Source organism: Penaeus vannamei, chromosome 29 (assembly GCF_042767895.1).
Source record: "Penaeus vannamei isolate JL-2024 chromosome 29, ASM4276789v1, whole genome shotgun sequence".
NCBI classification, from domain to species: Eukaryota; Metazoa; Arthropoda; class Malacostraca; order Decapoda; family Penaeidae; genus Penaeus; species Penaeus vannamei.
In genome coordinates this window covers 20,708,834-20,726,333 of record NC_091577.1, presented here as the reverse complement: position 1 = coordinate 20,726,333, position 17,500 = coordinate 20,708,834, and the positions used below count along the sequence as shown (strand labels likewise).

The window sequence follows — 17,500 nt, the reverse complement described above, 5'->3', positions numbered from 1 at the left end:
ATATAGGAAACTACTTTTGATGACGACAATATTCATGATTTCAGAACATATGTAAAATGCATTAACTGATCAATCAAAAAAACAATAATAGTTTGATGATGAATAAATATGAATAAAAATGCAACTTTATGCATCACTGCTCGTGCCTTCTCTTTCTGTCTTCTAGATTTAACCTGCATTGAGCTTAATAAGCAAAAATCAACGTGTATTCAGTACAACAAATACTAAGATATGAAAAAAATCATGTTAGTAATGACCATTCACGAGCATATGCATAATTTTCACCTGCATAAAACAAGGGAATTCTTTATACTTTTGTTGCAATATCTTAACTTGTCTTATGTAAAAAGGTTTAGGAAAACAATACTACTACATTTACTTTTAATGGCAGTCTGGCTCAAGTTGTATGCGCAATACACCGACAAACATGTCACATCTGATCTTTATTAGTCCAGAAACAGTTTAATTAATACTGCTGCTAATAATGTATTACTAACTCATCTGTTCAGAATGACCAACAGATTCTTTGGTACAATTTCATATCCTTTTAAAGATATTCATCTCAAATACAGTAATATAAAATGGCTTCATTCCTATTCTTTACAAACCTCAATAAAGCTTTCTGGAAGTCACTCCAATGCCATCTTCTGTTGACATCATTCATTAAGCACTTCTCAATGGCGTGTCTGGGTTTAGACCACGTAATCAACCAGCTGTTTGTTAATTATCAAAATCCACATTTATTTACACTTTTCTTGCCAGGTCGCTTTCCACTTAAGTTACAGTGCACATGCAGTTACCGTCCTTTTCTAGATGGGTAACTGTGCCCTATGATTCTCACAGGTGAAATCTTGTACAGGGCAAACCAAAACCATTTCATATCAAACTCTGCAAATTATGATGCATATCGATGCACCATACTGTGTGTCTGTAGCACTAGTTACACAAGAAGATTGTGCTAAGCTCCACAACCATATTCTCTGTGGGTTTGAGCATTAAAAAGCCTTGGGTACAGTTATAAACATCCTTACAGACTTTTAAAACCACTCAGGACTGAGCCATGACTAATGACAAGAGGAACATTAAATCACTTTTGACATTTTTTACAGCAAATACAGATCTGGACACATAATTACATAATAGTACACACCACCACTTGCCTTGAACTATAGAGCTAGCAATGCCTCTGGAGATGATGCTTGAGTGGGGTATTTGAGCACCAACTCCAAAAGGCTGCGTTCATTGGTCAAGGGCACACTATGAGAACAGTCTTCACTGCAATTATATTAACTATTATATTCATCATAATATCTGGGACATCCATACAACATGTACTTCACAAAAAAATAGAGTTTACAACAGTTCTCTAGGAAGGTTCTATTATTCTACTGTGGAATAATACCAAATGAGAAGTGGATCCCTCCCTGTTTCTCTCCGCCCCGCCTAGGACTCACTGCCCACCAGCCTTACGGGGGAGATGATGCTGAAGGGCAGCCAGCGCAGACGTGCCCAGAGAGACAGGAGAGGGAACAAAGTGGGTCTGGCATTCTCCAAAACTTTTAAACTTACTGGTGGACTTCTGATGTTCATTCTGTTCTTGGTCCACAGAGAGTTCTTCCATTACTGTTATTATTTAATCATTTATTTATTCGTTATCATTATTTACTTATTATAACTCACTTGCAAATGTTTACTTAACTCACCTTTCCTTTTTTTTTTTTTTTTTTTTTTTTTTTTTTTTACTTTACTTTACTTTTTACTTCTTTTGCTTTTCAATTTAATTGCCAATTGAAGTTGTAGTAGAATCATATAAGCTGGAGAACATCCAATGCACCTCAGCTGGTATATGTGAAACTTTGTGAATGCTAAGAGATCTACTACATTGTGACCCTAAGTATTGACTATTCCATGAGTTCATTTTTGTTTTTTGCTTTTGTTTTTCAGTATAATTCAGCCAGGAAACACAATTAATTGAGAAACATTACTATTTAGAGGTCACTATGTCACATTTCCATAAGTACAACCTGAAGACTTCTAAGAAAACTATTTGAAATAACATATCTAATCCAAGTGTCTGGGCCTATTCAAGAAACTAATGACCTGGACTTGGGAAGCACTCGGCGGAAGCTACGGACCCAATGAAGACATATTTTTGGCTTTCATGTTGCTTGTTTCTCGGGAATGTTAATACCCTTTAATCAAGCAATACTATACTTTTATTTTAAAGTATTATTTCCCCAAAGATAGAATGTGAGGGCGCCTCTTAACTACGGAACATGAGGGGTTGTGCCTTACCCCATGGGCCCCCACCAAACCTACTCAAGGGGGGAGTCATGAGGGCTTGGGGGGGCCAACTTGGGGGAGAAGGGGTACCTGACACAACACGACAGACAAGCATAATAACCTTTCTTTCCATAGCTTCTGTCGTACGCTTCCCAAAGTCTGAGACTTACTTTTTTTTATAGCTTTATACGTCTTATTTTTTACTTTTTGGACAACTGATCTACACAACATTACCTCATAGGCCAGATTTTTTTCTTTTTAAACACATTTTGTTTGTGTTGCTTTCAGTCAAATAAGAATACTCATAAATATATATCTGCTAAGAGAGCTATTACATCTGACATTTAGATCCACTGTGAAATTACAGTCATGTATTGGTAAAATAAGCTCAATTGAATAAATACAATTGAAATAAAAATAGGTAATTTGAGCACTCCTGTAGAATGTCTGGTAAAGACATCTTATTTGTGCTTGTGTTTGAGCTGAGGAAACAATAATTTAGTAATCCTCTATGTAAAGGATAAATTCATATCCTCAAACAAATTCTTCCAGGTGAAACCCACCAGTCAAATCATAAAAACTTTTAAAAAAGTAATGGAGGTGCTTGCAGCAGAATCCTCCTTATCCTTTGGTATGTTGTGAAAGATTAAGTTAAACAACTAATTTAAAGCTTGTTGATAATACTAAAAGTGCATTAATATATATATTTATATGCATCTGTAAAGTATGGTACCCATACTTGAACAACATATAATATTGAATTAAAACACAACATTACACAAAATTACCATCTACGATGATCAAGAATTTTGTAATATCCACTTAAGCCACACTTGACACCAAAAAAGTTTTAGCTAAAATACTCAATCAACTGTTCAATAAAATTGTTAATCTGGTACATACATGATGAAAACACATATAAGACTGCATACAACCCAACAGCTATATGGGAAACATAACACAAAAATCCATTGTAAAAAAAATGGAAAGAAAAATACATATATACTTAATACATAACAAAATGAAAGAAAAAAATTAAATCACCCCAAAGGAGTGTTACAGCTTTGGTTACCAGATATACGGTAGCTGCGATCAGTGCATCACGTTATGAATGGGGAGGTGTAAGCTGCAGCTTGTATTATTCCAGGTCTTGCCCTTTCAGGAACACTTATGGCACAAAACATTTACTGTAAGTTATTTTTCGTGATCCACACACTGCCCCACTCCTTTGTGATGTCCTCCAACCCAATGTCAACTCAGGCGTGTTTTTATCCTTTCCGCAACGACAAAAACTCAGAAGAAATTTCAGAAAGGGGGGAACACATCTCCAAGAATTCAATGTCTCAATGCCCAAAAAGCTTTGTACAATCGTGGTTTGGATTTACTTGATGAACCAATAACATACATTGGGTGGTGGATTAAACTCAGGTTCAAAGCACTTACATAATTACGCACTTTCCCTTCCCTTTGCCCTTTGGAGGCCCGTACACTGGTGGAGAGTTCCGGATGATGCGAACAACCTGTGGGATTAAAAATATTCTGTTAATAATGGAGTACTTTATCCCAAAATAGTCTCAAGTTATTAAAAGTAAATTAATCAATATACATGATCCCTTCAGGACATACATTTGATATTAAAAGTAAATTAATCAATATACATGATCCCTTCAGGACTTACATTTGAACGTATTCATAATGAATAACAAGAAAATATGCGGGTCCTTTTCATAATGTTGTCAAGAACACTTGTTTCCAGAATCTTATTTCAACATTTTAATCTAAAATGTCATGAGCTAGATGCATGTCGCAAAGCAAAGTATCTGCATGAGAACTTCATGCTCGGAAAATACAACTTCTAATATGGCAACTTTTTGCTTCATTTTCACTGCCCTTCCCCCTCAACCCTCTTGGGAAATTGAATGAGTTGAAACCAAAAACATATTTTCTATCAGCCTATAGAATGTATGGTATAATACATCTTTATAGGTAATGGTAAATGGCTTAATAGTAGGTCAACCTCTTAGGGGTTAAATTACTAGGTCTTCACATTTTTCTTCCATTTTCTTTTTTATCTTTACTTTGTATTTCCCCAAAAAATTTCTGGTTGCTAAATAACATTCTTCTTTGTAATCCAAGTCTAAAACAATATAACACAAATTTTCATTTCTATATATTCATTGTCTTAGAAAGATTGCCCGAAAAATGCTAAAAGAGATAATCATAACTCTGTCATTCACAAGCTCATCGTAATACCACTAACAAAAAACTGTGTACATGTGAAATGCGTGAAAAGTAATATCAACATAAAAAAAACGAAAAAATAATATTCACATGGTCTCTCATAAGCTTGCTCTATATGTGCAAAATGCACATAAGTAATTTCAGCCTAAAAAAAACAAAAACAATCCACAATTGTGCAGCTTCAAATTCCCTTGAATAAAATCAACTTTTCTAGGCATTATCCCAAAACACTGACAATTAAAAACCTTACCACAAGCTCTATCATTTCAACCTTGCCAGTTTGGTCTCTATATATTGCAAGTGTAATTGATCTTTAAACATGTACTCACAGTTATGAGTGTAAAGGTACTCTTATGAAATTCAAATAAGACAAGTCATAACAGTTCCAATGCATGCCATCTGTAATACCAATTTTTTAGCTACATCTTTTATTCATTAATTTTGTCTGTCTATATAGTGTGCACATTTTTTACATATACTTGTATTTTTTTTCTTTCTTTCTTTTTTATTTATATCATATCTAATATTTAAAACCATGATGTGTTCTGAACTATTAATAACTGCAATTTGAAATGCTGAAGAGAAAAAAAGCAAAAGACTTCCTGATACTGTTCAAAACATTTTCTTAATTTTGATAACAACTGCATCTATAAGTTTTATCTATTTACTATCTGTAAAAAAATATATATATCTCCATCCCATGTTAACTTTTACTCTAAGGATAATTGGTCCTTTGTAATCAATACAAGTTCACTATAATATTAGAGGAGTCTGATATTACATAAAGATGAATTCAGGTCATTAACAGGCATGGACACTGAACACTACACATATAATGAGAGAAAAACAAAAACTCAGAACCAACCATTTCAAAATTTCCTTGTACTAAGAAGAGTATAGCATATCTACAAGTTTCTCCTCATTCTGTACAACTAAAATGAGCTAAATTCACTCTCCTCATCTGGTTCTTGTGCAAATATGTGCATACAAGTCTAGTATGTGTTTGTAGTAATGGATGAGAAATTTTGCAAGTGCATTATATAAATACAAATACAACATATATCTAATCTTTTCTACTAGATCAAAGTGGAATCAGACCATTACCAATTTTCCTGCAATTCTTAAAGGTTAAGAAGAATCAACTGTCCAATAGCTATTTCTTATTTTTTTCACCAATATTTACATGAACCTCTTAGCCTAATAATGAATAAATATCAATCACATTAATAATGAAAAATAAATAGCATCATAAATTAGTGACACTGAAAAAAAATTCATATGGAGACTTTTTCCCTATTACAGTCATAACTATACATTAATATCTACATGCTATGCACAACAACGACATAAAAAAAAAATGAGAAAGAGAGAGGGAAGACGAGAGGAGAGGAGAGGAGAGGAGGGGATGGGAAAGGAGAGGATAGAGAGAGAGAGGATAGAGAGAGAGGAGAGAGGAGAGGAAAGGAGATAGGAGGAGAGGAGAGGGTAGAAAAAGTGTGAGTGAGAGAGTGAGTGAGTGAGTGAGTGAGTGAGTGAGTGAGTGAGTGAGTGAGTGAGTGAGTGAGTGAGTGAGAGAATGAATGAATGAATGAATGAATGAATGAATGAATGAATGAATGAATGAATGAATGAATGAATGAATGAATGAATGAATGAATGAATGAATGAATGAATGAATGAAAGAAAGAAAGAAAGAAAGAAAGAAAGAAAGAAAGAAAGAAAGAGAGAGAGAGAGAGAGAGAGAGAGAGAGAGAGAGAGAGAGAGAGAGAGAGAGAGAGAGAGAGAGAGCATAAAAGGAAAGGAATTCACAAACACCGCACCTCATGGAATGCCGAATCAACATTGAGTGGTGGATCCTTCGCACTAGTTTCTATGTAGGAGAGGTTCAGCCTGTGAGCGAGTTCCCGGCCCATTTCCTCAGACACCTTCCTCATGTGTACCAGATCCACCTTGTTGGCCACCAGAAGCATCGGGTACGACTCTCTGAAAAGTAGACGGGTTCAATGAGACACTTGGAAACCATGGCCACCAAATTTGGGTGGGACTCTCTACCGTCTGTGGGATGACCGGAAAAAGCCCTTACTCAGCAATTGGGAGCGTTCCAAACTTAGATTCTCGGTGGTTTCTCTGATATGCAAGAGGCTGCGTGGGCACTCTAAAAGGGCTTGTGGGGGCTGTCAGGTGTGGCGCAAAAACACTGCCGCGGGTCTTCTACTGCTACTGGGAGCTGCTAGGGTACTTGGGAGAGTTGAGACTTCCCTTAACACTAAGGAGGAGCTTAGATGCCAAGGAGAAGAGGTGACAATAGTGGAAGGGTATATATTCAATCGGCATGTGAACCAAACTTTCAAAAGAATGTTAGGTACTTGCATTCTAGCAAGAATAATATCGTGACATTTACCTAACATTACTCTTATCAAGCTTAGAAGGAACAAATACTTTCAATAAACCATTACATGTTACCAGTCAATAAATAAATAAATAACACTAACAACAAATTGATACATACATATGAAAAACATGAAGCAGTCAGCAATCTAAAGCTGAAACCCAGTAACTAAGTAACCAAATAAGTCTGAACAAAGTACCAAACCATTAGAGACAAAGAAAGTGATACATATAAGGTCACTTATTAAGAATAAGCAATCAAACCAAGAGAAACGATAAGAACAATAACGGCACAAAATATACTGGCATACTTTCAGACACTGAGAGGACAAACAGAGAAAATGAATGAGAAACAAATGAACAGCTAAGATGAAGAGGAAGGGGGAAATAAATAGATATAGGTACTCCAAGCAAAATACTTACAAGATTCTCCTATAAAATGAAGCAGAAATGAGATAAATACGTCATAACAACAAGGAGGTTTCAGTGCACAATCACAGAGAAATGTAGAGAAAATCTTAACAAAAATGGGGCAGACTCTCTTTATTTTCCTCCCTTTCTTCTCTTTGAAGGGACCAAAGCAACATTTACAGAAAACTCTGGGCACAGATTTTTCTTTCTTTCTTTCTTGCCAGAAATACTCAACAAGATGATTCAGGAACAAATACATCCACACCAGAAAAAAAGTCTAGAAAAAAGCAGACAAATGTCATAATTCCAGTAAATCATTGCTACTGATGCAAAAAAACAGGACACAGAAGGAGCAGTGCGACGAACACATGCTGATCGGAGAGCAATACAACCCTGTCATAATTTCCAAGCTCTACAAAATCAAGTGACTTTAAGCAAGATCTGGAAGAATATCACAGTAACTGTAACTGAAATTCCAATATAATTCCTTTAATTCCAGGCCTATCTACTCAAATATTTTTCAACTGATAATCATAAATAATGGACAATATCTCATAAAATACTGACTACTTTCAAGAGAAATCTATTTTGGCTGAAAAGAATAGATATATACATTCTAATATACACATACACGCAAACAAACACACACTGTCATCTCATTTTCGCTTCTCTCTTTCTCAAAAATACAAACAAACAAGCCCCCAAACACTAGTAATTGTTCAACAATGTTCTAATAATTCAAAATTCCCCCAACAGTTAATGAATACATTCTCCAACAATACACACATATGCAGTAACATGCAGCATACAGTTTTACATGCTGTCACGCACACTCACATTCTAACATGCACACATATGTTATATCATCCAGATTTATCCTCCACCTAAACTGCAAATAAACCAATCAAACATGAACCCAACCTTTACAAAATGAATAACAAAACTATATTCAACCAAATTTACCATATGCCATTACAATTTTTACACTAAATCCTTAAAATAACTCCTGTTGTTCTGAAAACCTTCAAAAGCATTAAATTTCACACTACCTAAACTAAACTAAACTAAACTAAACTAAACTAAACTAAAAAAAAAAAAACACCATATAACTACACAGAATACAGAAATAAAAGGAAGAATATACCAATATAAAGCCTTTGTTTCTATGTCTTTACTTACTAATTCAAACAACTGAATCACTAAAAGATACAAGTTACATCCCTGACCACAGTCCCAGAGTCTTCTGTATATGCTTGCAACAAGGGGGAGGGAGGGAGGCAGAAACCACTACCCCTGCCTGATCTGCAATAGTCCATCTAAATTTGCTCAAGATCAGAATACTATGGTGCAAGCACACTCATTAACATGCCATCATTCACATTAAAAAAAAGAAAAGAAAATCCTAAACTCCAAGTTGCTTAATTCGAATCTCTCTCATCTCCCTAATCCTCCTTCCAGGTGCAATGACAAACATTAGCTCAGTAACCCTTCAAGAGGATGAAGGCTCTCTGTGCAGTTAGCCCAAACACAATTACAATCTCCTATAATTGACCTAATGAAAGAAAGGCACATCTGCTTTTACTGTGCATACCAACTTACACAAAATACCTTATTCATCATTGTTGAACTGTAAAATATGAACATAATACACATGTTCACTCCAAGAAATTAGCGTAAACAAAGTTTCATAAAAAAAAATAATCAATACAAATATCTATATAAATATATATATATATATATATATATATATATATATATATATATATATATATATATATATATATATATAATGTATACATATGTATGCATACATGAATTTGTATTTATATGACTCTTGCTTTTTTCAGTACTAGTGATTTAAAATAACATTAGCTTCATAGTATAGTTTGATGTATCTTTGAATGGTTCTCAGGATTTTGAATGTGTCTCCAGTCTCCCACTTCCCCCCTTCTCTACAGCCTACCACGAAGGGCATATTGTATAACAATTTACACAACTTATATCACTTACCTAGCTTTTACTTTACCAGATTCAATTATTTTCATATATTGTGAGAGTAAATTATTTAATTCTACTGTATGGATTCAGGAACAGAAATCTACCGCAAACCGATAACTACCTATCAATCAATTAATAAGTCTTTCTCAATCGCTGTCTCTCCCTCTCTCTCTATATATACATACATATAATCATACATAGATAGAGATAACATGGTCCTACACACCACATATATGAATTTTGCTTAAAAATTCCCATTCTAATTTTGTTAAAAGTATAGCGTGAGGTTGTGGTATTCATAGCTACAATTCCGCAAATAATAAAAACCCTTGAGCGTTTTCTTCAAGGGGCAGATTTGTCTTAATTTGTCCTTTACAAAATATAAATAAAACCCCCCAAAAAGGCAACTTGAAATGCTCAAGAAAAATGTAGACACAAATATATGAATGCAATAATGCTTTAAATTGTTTTTTTTAAGCCAGTAACCATGTCTCTCCTTTTTCAACTAAGGACAGCAATAGTTACCCCTTCAGTGATGGGTACAGCTGTAGCCATCATGACTTAGTGGCATATGATGTGTATGCACATCAGAACTCGCAATGAATGGGCCAGCTGTACACAGCTTAGGCATAGCCACAAAGTCTATACTGTTGCATAATACTGTATAACAAAAAATTCTGGCCTTGTCATGGTAGGGTTAATGAAAACTTTTACATAATATACGCTAAACAAAAAGACGAGGGCCAACTCTCCACACTATGTATTCATTTCTTTTTTTCTTCACAAAGTATTCATGTAAGAGAATAGATAATGAAAGAGAAAAACAGAAATTCAAACAAGACAGAAGAATTAAATATTCTGAGGAAACAACTCACAAAATACAAAACAAATGCTTTTCTTTCCTTTTAGTATTTTACACAGTAAATAAATCAAAATTTCATCTGAAATTAATAAAACTAAAAACAAGCATACAAATCAGATCATCACAAATTAGGCACGAATACATACATGCTCAACTGAAGTATCAAATGTGAAAAAAAAAATAATAATAAAAAATAAAAAAATAAATAAATGATGACAATATAAACAGATGAAATGAAATTCTATTCCATACTCACAAAAAAAATAATAAATAAATAAATAATATTAATAAATATATAAATAAATAAATAAAATTTGATAAAATTCAAAAGAAAAAACAAACTTCCTAAATATCCAAGAACTACCACCCAAATGAGGATTAACAAAGAGAAAATAGCATAGTTTGCACTATACTTGATGAACATTACAAAACCTACTCTTGACTGAATATATTTTGTCTAGCTATCTCTATCAACTGAATTTCACACCTACAATTTGTTAGAACCTTATTCTTAATGAGAGTAGGCCTACATGGAATGAAACCTCAGAGTAACTGTAAAAATATAAAACAAGGGGAACTTTCATTACAGACAACTGATGAATTCCCCCTATAATAATAATCATCATCATAACTGTAATCATCATCATAACAATAACAACAGTGATAAAAAAATAATAATATCAGCAATAATGTTAATAACATAATAAATAACAATAATAATAATAATAATAGCAGCAATAATATTAATAACAAAATATATAACAATAAAAATAATAATAATACATGAATCAGTTGTCATGATACAATAATTTGGGTTAGATTTACATCAGTATAAAGCTAAGTCGCTTCTATGTGATTGTTTACACCCTGATCATAATGAATCCATCATAGTGTATACCTAGAAATACATAATCATTATGAATCAGTTTTCCTTGTAAGCTAATGTCAAAGTTGGACAAGAAGAGACACTAACTGATACATCAAGAAGCAAAACCTCTTAGATTTGAGAAAAAAGGGAAAGGCAAAAGTGAGCGGGTCAAACACAAGACAGTTACAATCACAAGGGCAACTCCCTTCCATGTCTTCTCTTTACTCACCACTGAGCAACTAACTCCTTTCATAAGGTGGTTCATTGGGATATTGAGTCCTAGTGTTCTTCAGGATACAGAGAATATTATTTCTATGTAGACCTGACATGTATACACATGTGAGCATATTCATGTGCTGTATGTGTTACACCTAGTTGCAGTTCAAACTAACGGTATTTGCCATAGGCCCATCTTGCTACTATTTAAGCTATGATTCAAATTATGATTTAAGAAATACAACTACTTCCAAAAGTTTCCATGACTTTTGCAATAAATTCTGGACACTCATAATGAGACACTACAATATTGTTTGTCCATCCAATTACGGGAATAAAAGACAAAACTAACTGTATTGCTAATGTGAAAATCAAAGGTTTACCTTTGAATGATTCTTTGGTTTTACATTTGGATGCTAAAGCATCCTGAATCTTTTTTGTACAAAACATGATATATCATGTTCTACATGTCTTAAGATATGTTCCATACTTATGTACTTTTGGATGAGTACTTTTTACCCCAGTGTACAATAAATTAAGGTTGAGTAATCACGTAACCAATACACCTTAAAACCAATACAGACACCAAGATATCAAAACAACTATTACTGCAAGCTCTAAATATCCATATACATGCTCCTCTTTGTTTCACTGACTACTTCGGTCAAATTTCAGTACAAATATATATCCATATTTTCCCCTTCAAAACCGAAGGGACTGATATCAATTCTGTTACAATAAAAGAAGCCCTCTATCTTGCGTATTTCCATCCTAGAGGGTCTTTCCACATAGTTCAACTTTCAGAATATGCTAGCGAATTTGGTTAACATCCCAAACGAGACTCAGAGTGGCAAAAATAACCTTCTAAAGTCTTCACAACCTCAAATCAAACAATTAACTTGAATGTACTCATTTCATGCCAATGACAACCAGAAATCTATGAGAAAATTTGCCTTGTCTGTATTTGTGCATATTTGTGTGCAAAAACTTCTGTTACAAATTACACTAATTGCATTGTCAGTGTCCCTACCAACATTAATTAATATATTTACTAGGTGCATTTACACTAGCATTTAAGTGCATATAAGTATTTAAAATTTATCAAAAACAGTTTTTATTGCATGCCACACAGGCAAAGTTATTTTTCATGGATACCACATTTTAGAAAATACTGCTAAAAAGAAAATGAAGAGAAAGAAAAAGTAAAACAAAATAACTGATACTTTGTCTCCTTCCTCATACTTACCTATCCTTAACACGCAGAATTTGTGTGTAGAAGTGTGGAATATTCTCATAGCTCTGCTTATCGGTGACCGAATATACCAACATGAAGCCGTCTCCTTTCCGCATGTACTGCTCTCGCATTGCACTGAACTCTTCCTGTCCTGCAGTATCTAGCACTGAAAGGAAAAGGTTATTTCAGTAAAGAATGATAAAAATAAATGTATATTACAATCTGTGAAAAGTAATCAGAACCTCTTTTGAAATATTTTGACATTCAAAATAGCAGAATCCCTGAATTCTTTCCTCTTAATTTTTTCTACGCAAACATGTATAATCTTAATTATCTTTTCTTTCTTTTTTTCATATATTTAATCATTCCTATATCCTTTATTCCAGAAATGTTTGTCTGAAATGATAAACAACTGTCCCAAGCTACAGCACTGTGTACTATGAAGAACCATGTATAATCACACTTTGCTTTACTGAATCAAAATGTAGAGTAAAATTCATACACTTCTTACAGGGACAATTGCAGTCTATACATAAGTCACCCAAAGGAATTCTAAAATTTCAAGGTACTTTCCATGAATTATTATCATTGTAAGTATACAGAAAAGAAAAAAATATCTATAGTTATCTCAGAACATCAAATCTGTAATAAAGAATAGAACACACACCTTATGGAACCTAACAGCTATGAATTCTTTTAGGGAGATATTCTGCCTAATGATAATGAAGGACCAGCTATACGCATTTCTACAAAAATATATCATGATCATTATTATGAGCTTATTGACTACAAAGATAAGAATCCCATTGAAAGATTTCTGACATCCACTGTTCTACTGCACATGTACGATTGTCTAGCTATAATTTTACGTTTGCAATATTGGACCAAATTACAAATAATTTTGGGTTCACTGATACAAACAAATAGAGATACTCCTTATAGCTGAATAAAATCATAATTCACTTTATAGTAAGGAATATCATAAATATTACAAGGAATAATTCTCAGGGAATTTTAAAAATTCCCCAAGAATTATTCCAATAAAATTAATAATTCATGAGCATCAAGAGAGCCACTAGCTTACTACTAAGAACATTCACTATAATTGCATCAGATTACCATAATGTTCGAATCCTCAGATACTTGAATTACTACTCTCCTCCCATATGAAGAAGTAAAGAAGCTTATCAATATATTTTTACACAGCAAAGCATGCATACTGCAGAACATTTTAGCAAATTCACCTACAGCAACTGAGAACATGAATTTGGATATAGTACCTGTCATAAAACTCCTTCCCTATACTTAAGCTATGTCGGATAAAATCACTGGTATTTACAGGTAAAGCTGTAAAAATACGTAAATTGAAAAACACAGTTGAATATATTCCTTCACAAAATATATGTAAGTCTGGTTATCGTTTCCTTTTTAAAATAATGAATAATGGCATATATAATTAAACATAAAACCATGACAAGACTATCAATGTTTGAGCAACGCTTGTTTGATTCCAGCATAAACATATATAAACTATTGTACAACATATATGGTCTATGAAATATAAACATATGGTATGCATATAATATGAATGAAATATCCTATTCAACTAACAATGTCAAAACACTTTAACCAAAAGAAAATTCAATAATAATAACATTAATACCAATAAAAATAATAATAATTTCATTCTCAATAGCAAATTTTGAAGTTTTTATCTGAGCTGTGAAGTATACATTGCACTATCACCACAAATAAACAGACCAAAATAAAATAAAAACGTATCAAGAAAATCCTCTTACCATCAAGGATACACCACTGAGCATCCACCTCAGTGTGCTGAATGTACGAGTCTTCGATGGTTGGGTCATAGTCAGTGACAAACAGCCGCTGGAAGAACTGAATGGTGAGGGCCGACTTGCCCACACCACCATCCCCGACCACCACCAGCTTGAAGGTCGGGAGCTTGTCAGACGGGGGCTTCGACATCCTGCTGCTGTTTGTACTGCCTGACCCAGATGATGGTTGGCGTCCCCTTCCCAGTGTTCCTGCTTCTCTCCCCTACTTCCTCCACCCTTTGGTACCCTCCCCTTCCCCTTGGCACTGCTAGTCGCACCTGTGATGGTCAAGAAGGGGACTGCAGGATTAGTGGGTGTGTGCTTTATTCTGTGAAAGGTATAGATGTCAAAATCAAGCTTGTAAACAGTAAAATTCAAATGCAATAAGATATCTTTTCTTTCCAAACTCTTATCAGCAATGATAAACTGATTATTCTTTTACACACCTTATGTAGCCAGCAGGGGAGGCAGTGGGGGAAGCAGCAGGTGGGGTTGCAGTAACAAAAGCACCGGAACTCCACAACACACTGCACCACCGGCTGCACATGGAGGTGCTAACATGACCAGCTGAACCTGTGAAGATTAAAGACCTGTGAAAAACTTTTCTAAATAATCCACTTCCATAATATATATAAATACCTTAAAATATCTAATAAATGTAATTAAAAGAAGGCAAATAAGATTACAAAATCCAATAAATCTGCACTGCATTGTAAAAATCAAGCTTTCTCAAAGCAATAAAGTTTTCTGAAGTCTCTGTAATAGGAATCATATACAATGGTTAAAATATTCCTGCTCATGTTCCTATGCAACACAACTGTTAGATTACTCCTACACAAGTAAGACCTAAAATCCAGCCAACCAATTATCACTCAACATATTACTTCCCTATCAGAGATTATCACTTAATGAAAAGGAAATCATGAGACTAAAGATGGCCGTGTGCATCCTGCCAAGCATCTTCACACCCAATAATGATATCTGACTAATAATAAATGATTCAGTTGTAAAACAAAATAGCAATAACCCTGGCCTATTGTCAGGATGGAGACCAGAGCTAAAGGGCTGTAGGCCCCTCCCTCTTTAGTGGGTTCTGCGAGGATCTTTCTTCCTGTTGACTTTTGACTTTTCCGGTTCCGGCAGGTGGCTTAGGCTGATTACATTTATATTACAGATATGCAGAGTGATACAGGAATCTGTCCTGTCTAAAGATAATGCCTAGTGATATACTAAGGAAGTTTTGATGCTTCATAATATTTGAACTGAATAAACAAGGGAAGAAAGAAAAGTGAAACAAAAGCCACTTCAAACTCCTAAAAATACTAGTAATTATTCCCATAAGAATATTCCCAATACTAAATAAAAATAGATATCATTCAGTAACTAAGATTTCAACCTCACCCCTGTACTTCAAAAATGTAAATCGTACCTACTCCTAGCACCTTTCAAAACAGGCCTTCTTCATAATTATACTGGCAATGTCTTACCCAAATCTACTTCAAACTTGTGATCAGTGACAGAAGGCTTATCACTATAAATAAGTGATGCTGATAATACACTTAGAATACACTTAGAATCATTTAAAGAGCTACATAACTTTCATGCATCTCGTCTCCTTCAGTGTGAGTTTGGTAAATGTCAAGGAGGCAACTTAGTGACTTTCTGAATAGGATTTTTTTTTCTCGTAATTATATGGGCTGTAATCTTTGCAGATCCATTTCAAAACTTGTTGTGCTCTATGATGGGAGGCCTACAGTCTGAACCAGGATAATAGAGGCATTGTGTCAAGTAATCCCTGCACTCTCCTTACTTCGCACTTCAACAAAGGCCAACAAGCATTCAATATGTATATCCTTGCAAGACAGAGCTTGGACTGCATTTCTTTTAGGGGGAGGGGGGTGTCAATTAAGTGTCAAGGAGGTCTATAAGCTTTGAAGATGTGTGACGGAGGTTTTCTAGTCTTCTGCCATACACCAGCCAGCATGCTGCCCGAACACATTTTGTGCTACCTGACAAAGTATGATTGCCTTTATGCCTAGCATTACCAGACATCTAAAAAGTAAATACATTAGGAAATCTAGCATCTACTACGTTTCTATCTGCACCAGCCAATCCCCTGCCAACCAGAACAAAGACAGATTAACCAAACTGTAATGCCTGATACTCTTTGATATTCGCCGTGATATCAATCTGTAATTACCTTGAGCAGGACTGCAGAATGAGAGAGAGAAAAAGCATGCAATGCATATAAAGAACATATAAATAAAATTAGGCATTAGAATACGAGTCAACTCAAAGGTAAAGGTAACTTGGTCCTATCAAAGCACTGGATCTAAACATCTAGCAATATTGATGCTTTCAGGCTCCTATAATGGTCAATAATTTTCACTACCTTCATTCTAGCCAAATACAAGCTTGTAGAACTCCCAAGCAATTTCAAGACAAATAAAGAACCAGTCCAAGCTTAATCTTATTAGTGCCTTCTTAGACATGGTGGAGTTAATTAGCCTTTCCCGAGTGTGAAGCACGATCATGGCATCGCTTGCTACAAACCAACTCTAGATATGTACCTTTCATTCTTCTCTATCACTTTCAAGCAATTTGGTAAATGAATCACGCTTAATTGCTCATTAATCCCTATTGGCTTTCAAAATTGAACTTCCTTGGTTATGTTCTGTTCAAAGACATTATAACTTGTAATGAAACGCCTATAAAGTTGGGTAAAAATAATGACACGATGTCTGGCATTTGCTGCCGTCTCCATACTCTGTATTTCAGCAAAGGCCTTAGTTAGCTATCCTAACAAGACAAGCTTCGGTTGGTTCTTTATATGACAATAAAATAATAGGAAAGTTTACAGATTCTCGTGTGTGGCGGTTTGATAGCCTTTGCCTAAATGCTAAAAAGCGGCAATCAAATGGACGCTGGTGTGTGATACATGGATATTGCTTAAACATTTCTAATATAATTTGGTAGTCATTTGGCATTGGCCCGCATGGAGATACTGATAAACCTATGTAATGGTTATGAAAAACATCTATAATGGCATTAATCATCATAAAAATCAATTAAAATAGAGTAACAGAATGCCTGCAATTATTTATTTTGTTCTGTAGGGCTATGCATAGAGTAATCCTCAAGCTCTGGACTCCAGCTAAGGTCA

General features: G+C 34.4%; 1 protein-coding gene across 1 annotated transcript in view; it reads right to left on the bottom strand.

The window, feature by feature from the left end:
* Positions 1–367: 367 nt before the first annotated feature.
* Positions 368–17,500, bottom strand: part of LOC113800348 (ras-related protein M-Ras) — a 17,938-nt gene continuing 805 nt past the window's right edge. Inside the window, exons 2-6 of the mRNA XM_027351105.2 lie at positions 14,784–14,910; positions 14,302–14,615; positions 12,515–12,668; positions 6,346–6,508; positions 368–3,803 (exon numbers count right to left, since the gene is read on the bottom strand). Coding sequence (XP_027206906.1) covers positions 3,723–3,803; positions 6,346–6,508; positions 12,515–12,668; positions 14,302–14,488 — 585 coding nt within the window. The 5' untranslated portion in view covers positions 14,489–14,615; positions 14,784–14,910 and the 3' untranslated portion in view covers positions 368–3,722. The remainder of the gene's footprint in view (positions 3,804–6,345; positions 6,509–12,514; positions 12,669–14,301; positions 14,616–14,783; positions 14,911–17,500) is intronic.